General features: G+C 43.9%; 1 protein-coding gene across 1 annotated transcript; it reads right to left on the minus strand.

Annotated features, from left to right (window-relative positions):
• Nucleotides 1-2,557: 2,557 nt before the first annotated feature.
• Nucleotides 2,558-5,494, minus strand: LOC134485029 (sperm motility kinase Y-like). Its single transcript, XM_063280848.1, has 2 exons — nt 4,387-5,494; nt 2,558-3,685 (listed from the first exon to the last, which is right to left on the minus strand). The coding sequence occupies exon 1, from the start codon at nt 5,429-5,431 to the stop codon at nt 4,430-4,432; it is 1,002 nt and encodes a 333-aa protein (XP_063136918.1). The 5' UTR covers nt 5,432-5,494; the 3' UTR covers nt 2,558-3,685; nt 4,387-4,429.
• Between the last annotated feature and the right edge of the window lie 220 nt (nt 5,495-5,714).

The raw sequence follows: 5,714 nt of genomic DNA on the forward strand, positions 1-5,714 counted from the left end.
AAGTATACACATAATGTTGTGCTAATTCCAGTAATGTCCGGGTAAGGCTTCATGCACATGACTGCATTGTATAATATTTCCCTATGTGATCCAAAACTCTTTTGTTGTTATATTATGATCTCTAAGCAGAATATTGATGATCCTGAAATTATATACCATACCTAAGATTTTTCTCAAACATTTCATTAGCTTTCCATAGAATGCTATTGTAAGTGCATTTGACTGTTCAGTTCCAGGGTATGAATTCCAGTAGAGTACTTTCTGGATAATAGTTCCTTACAAAATGCTGTTAACTGCTTCCTCCAAGAAGTTAATTTCTTGTTTTAAAATTTATAAATTATGTTTAAATGGAAGATAGAGAAGGCAGATGCTGGATTATTTAGTACCAAGCTGGTTTTCTGTCCTGCTGTGGGTAAGGGCTGGTCACTTGTTATGTTTCTCATTCCTTTAGATTTGTAGCTGTTTTAGACTTTATAAATAATCATTTTGAGTATTCCAAGTCCATAGGCATTTTCTGACCCAATTGTCCATTTTACAGGAGTATTTTTCTTAGAAGTTTGGAACCATAAAATAGAAATTTTCCTAACTAGTCAAGATTCCAGGGTATATGTGGGTAGGATTTTGCTCATTTCCTGCTGTGTGATTTCATTGTGCTGTTCTGACCTTGTTTTTGCATAGGGTGCTGGCCGGTATAAACTGGAAATGTATGTTAAGTCGTTGTCCAAGGCAGTGTTGCAGATGTGGCCAGTATTTGTTTTAAAGGAATCAGTGAAGGGCATTCTGCACTCGAGCTTTGTGAAAAAGTGTGCAGATGCTCATGGCTGTGGATGCTGTGTGGTGTGAAGAACACTGCAGTTCATTGAATATGGTGTGAGGAATGCTGCTGTTTACTGACTGTGTGGTGTGAGGAATACTGCTGTGCACTGACTCTGTGGTGTGAGGAATGCTGCTGTGCACTGACTGTGTGGTGTGAGGAATGCTGCTGTGCACTGACTGTGTGGTGTGAGGAATGCGGCTGTGCACTGACTGTGAGGTGTGAGGAATGCTGCTGTGCACTGACTGTGTGGTGTGAGGAATGCGGCTGTGCACTGACTGTGTGGTGTGAGGAATGCTGCTGTGTACTGACTGTGTGGTGTGAGGGATGCTGCTGCACTGACTGTGTGGTGTGAGGACTGCTGCTGTGCATTGATGCTGCCTTTTTTCCCCACTGTTTTTTTTTTTTTATTAACTTGAGTATTCCTTATTTACATTTCGAGTGTTATTCCCTTTCCCGGTTTCCGGGCAAACATCCCCCTCCCTCCTCCCCTTCTTTATTGGTGTTCCCCTCCCCATCCTCCCCCCATTGCCACCCTCCCCCCAACAATCTAGTTCACTGGGGGTTCAGTCTTAGCAGGACCCAGGGCTTCCCCTTCCACTGGTGCTCTTACTAGGATATTCATTGCTACCTATGAGGTCAGAGTCCACGGTCAGTCCATGTATAGTCATTCTGGTGTTGTAGTCCCCGCAGCAGCCCCCCACTATTGAGCACAGGGATCTGCAGTTCATAACTATCAGTAAAGAGGAGTTGTCCTCTGGGGAGTCTGTCTCCAGACCCATAAAAATAAGATGTCAGGAAGAAGCTGGAGAAGCAACAGCAAATGCACCTTGGGGATATGCTAAGCAAGGAGATCCATGAGTTGCAAAACAAGGGGGACGGTAGTGCAGAGGAGACTGACTGCCTGTGGACGCTTATGCTGGAGTGGCAGTTCCAGAAGAGACTTCAGGCCATATTTCTTGCGTTTCTCCCAGGTTCATTTCATAAAACTGTTCAAGAAGCACAACATTTGACGTTTCCATAGTAGAAATTTATAACAACAATGTTTTTGCCCTTCTGGCCTTAGACAGTTCTACAGTGGTGTCTATGGTTAAGTGCCAGGCAGTGAGAACCCAGGAGTAACATTCAGAGGTACAAAGAATGACGAGCAGGTGAGGTGCTCCTGGAGCCCAGTGTCCTGAGTGCAGGTCCTCAACCTTACAGCTGCCGACTCCAGCTGTGCCTGGCATGGAGCCAGTGCTACCAACTTAGGAGGCATCTCAGGGAGTGTGCTTAGTATGTGCCCCATTGCTTCAGTGCATGACAAGGTTAATCTGCAGGAGTAGCAAGGATTTTAGCCAGCTCTCGTTCTGTATCTGAGGAAGAACATGTCTTTAAGAACATCAAGATGCTCACCTCTAGCACATATCAGCTTTATATATCAAAGATATCATAATAAAGCTGTTTAAAACATAAAAAGTTATAAGGTAGCTCAAGGGTAGGATTACTGACCCTGAGTATTATATCTAATTACACACACACACACACACACACACAAACACACACACACACACACACACACACACAGAAAGAGCTACAAAAGTTGGAAAAATAAACGAATCTTAAAAATATATAAATAAATGTATAATTATTAAAATCTATATGAGAGTCAATGTTTATCACCCAGCATTGAGGAAGGGGCTTAGAGAAATGAATTATCCCCCTCCAACCTCAAAAAACATACGCACACACACAATCAATGACATGTGTAATTATACCAGGAAATACCCGTATTTTATAGAATGCCATAATCCAAAGTAAGAAACATCTTTTTTGTTAAGGGTTGCCAATACATTCTTTTTCCAAGGTGTGTGCAGCTGTGCCAGTCTTGTTCACTATGGGATGGAAGAGGTCCCTGACCTGTAAGCCTAGAGGTGAGCAGGGGATCTTTGCTCCATTCTGAGACTGAGAAAGGCAGGATGCCCACTCAAGGGTCCATAGCAGGGAAGGTTTTCAAGCTATGACAGTGCTGGAAAAGCCTATACAAGGCACACAGTTAGCAGTGATGTGTTTGCAGGGAGTCCAAGGAACCAGCTTTGTACTGATGCAGGTGGGCAAGCATTTATCATCCACCTCCCACTATGACAGCAATGAGAGTATTGCTTAAGTTTTATTTCATAGATTTGATCCCTGACCAAAATACCAAAAACTGCACCCTTAATGATGTAGCAAATAGAATAGTGGATGCTAGGCCAGGAACCTTTGACTCTTCTAATACCATTGTGTATTTCCGAGCAAGGAAGGAGAGGTATCAATGGACAGCAGTCTGTTTCCCCACGAGTACTCTACCACTGAGTTAGTAGCCTTAGCCCTCCTCACCTCTAGAAAAAGGGTGTCACTAAGTTGTCCAAGCTGATCTTAAACTCATGATGTAGACCAGGCTAGCCTTGAAGTTCTGATCCCCCTACCTATTGTGTGTCTTGAGTGTCTGGTATTACAGGCCCGTTTCTCTATGGATTAGTAGCCCATGGAAGAGTCCATGATCCCATGACCCTCTAGTTCTCACCCTGTGGAGCTATTGGCCTAAGAGGGAGATGGAGTCCATCTGAAGGGATGGGTCAACAAGACAACTCTGTAGAGTGGGGAACTCATCATTCATATTGGGTCCCTGCTGGGAAGAGGAGAAATCAAGAGGAGGGAGGAGATTGGTGTTGGGGAATCCTCCTCTTCCTCCTCTTTCTCCTCCTCCTCCTCCTTCTGCTGCTAATGCTGCTGGTGCTATTGCTGTTTCTCCTGTTGGTGCTGTAGCTTCTGCTGGTGTCTTTTCCTTGGCCATGTGTCTGAAATCACCTCCTGTTTATACTCAGGACATGACAGAATTTCAAGATGGCACTGTGAGAGAAAAAAAGTCAATTTATTCTAAGCAAAAATCTTATGCGGTAGAATACTTAGATTACCATTTGGAGCTTTGATTGCCTTATTATTTTATCAAATATTCTCTTCTACTTCTCAGTTAAGATTTTTGAAAGAAATCATTTAGAAATGTTACATATATATATATATCAATTGCTAGGTCTTAGGAATGAAAAATCAGTATGCAAAACAATATGCATGCATGCAGGATTCTGACCATCAACAATAACCAACAAACTAGGTTGTTGATACTTATTCAGTGACAAACCTTGTTATTAATTTTAAGGCTTAATGGAGTGGGATGTTACATTTGAAAACATAAGACTCTGTTCTGCAGCACTTGTGATTGATGACCACATGTGCTAGAACCAGTAGCCCATGGATGAGTCCATGAGCCCATGAATCTCTAGTCCTCACCCTGTGGGAGCTATTGGCCTAAGAGGGAGCTGGAGTCCATCTGAAGGGATGGGTCAACAAGAAAACTCTGTAGAGTGGGGAATTCATATTGAGTCCCTGCTGGGAAGAGGAGAAATCAAGAAGAGGGGGAAGGCTTGGTGTTGGGGAAACCTCATAAAAGAACTTAGAGAAGATACAAGGTAAGAATTGTGGGGAAAATGGAAACCAGAGACAGAGGAAGGACCAGCATAGAGCAAACTAGAAAGGACAAAGCACGAAGGTACCTGGGCTGTGCCTGCTGCTTGTTATCTGGACTCTCCCTGTGGCTCATTTCTGGGGGGAGATTCTGTTCTGCCCCAGGCGAGGTTTCTTTCTCCTTGGCAAGCAGCAACAAAGCTTTATCAGGGCATTTGCTATATTCCTGGTCCACCCCTTAAAACCTCTGTGCCGGACCCTGCTGGAGATGGGCTTATCCTCTAATGGGGCTCTGTGGGAGAGTAGATTATCTTCTTTTATTTCCTTGTTGCTACTCTTCTCACTGAAGATGCTTGTTGTTTGAATGTATGGGACACTCATGGCACATTTGTGATAGTGGTCCTGTGTAGGTGTCATCGGTAGTGGCCTGAGACGACCAGCCACAGTGGACCTTCTTCCTCCTTTTGGATGAACCTTCTGGCCATAATGAGATACGTGACCTTGGGAGAATGACACCTGCAAGGTGTCAAGGACTGGCAGGCTTCCACTCCTCTTTCTTTGTAATCTAAAAGCAGCAGCAGTATCAAGGCTAGGAAATGGGGCTGCAATGGGACGCACATGCTGTGCCTGGGCTGTGCAGCCATACCCTGGGAGAGCCTGCTGTTGTAGGAAGCAATAAGTTGCCATTTCCTCATTATATTTTCTTTTTATTAGGGAGTATTTTATTACAGAGGCTTGAAATCCCATGCATTTCATCGCACCCAAAATTTCAGGGTCTGGCCTGAGGGGAAGCAGTTCTTCACAACGAACTGTGAACCCCTTCCCATGTTCTTTGAACCAGGCGTGTTTCATCACCTCGCTGGCTGTTGGTCTATACATTGGATTTACTGTTAGTAATTGACTAAGGAGGTTCTCCAGTTCTTCTGAAACCCCACAGGGGGCAGGATACACCCCTGTAACAACTTGTTTTTGTAATTCTTGGATGATCACAGAATCAAATGGGAGCTTTCCCACTACCATATAATACAAGACCTCTCCTATTGTCCACATATCATTCTTCATCCCGTCATACAGAAGTCCAAGGAAGCGTTCCGGGAAACCAAAAGAATACGCACCGCAGTGCTGGTTTAGCATTTGTCCAGGTTGTGTTTCGGTGCTAAGCCCAAAGTCGATGACTTTGACCTTTTTGTTTTTATCAATCATTATATTGTCCACTTTCAGGTCTCGGTGAACAATCCCCTTTCCATGGCAGTAGCTCACTGCTGATAATATCTGTTCAAATATTTGCCGGGCCTCATCCTCCTCTATGTGCCCTGACTCTCTGATGTACTGGTAGAGTTGTTGGCCTTCCACCAGCTCCATTATGAGGTATATTCTAGTTTTGTTTTCAATGACTTGTAAGAGAGAAACAATGTTG

Source organism: Rattus norvegicus, chromosome 1 (assembly GCF_036323735.1).
Source record: "Rattus norvegicus strain BN/NHsdMcwi chromosome 1, GRCr8, whole genome shotgun sequence".
Taxonomy (NCBI): Eukaryota; Metazoa; Chordata; class Mammalia; order Rodentia; family Muridae; genus Rattus; species Rattus norvegicus.

Coding starts and splice junctions, on each gene's coding strand:
- LOC134485029 (XM_063280848.1), bottom strand. CDS start 5,431: ATGCTAAACCAGCACTGCGGTGCGTATTCTTTTGGTTTCCCGGAACGC.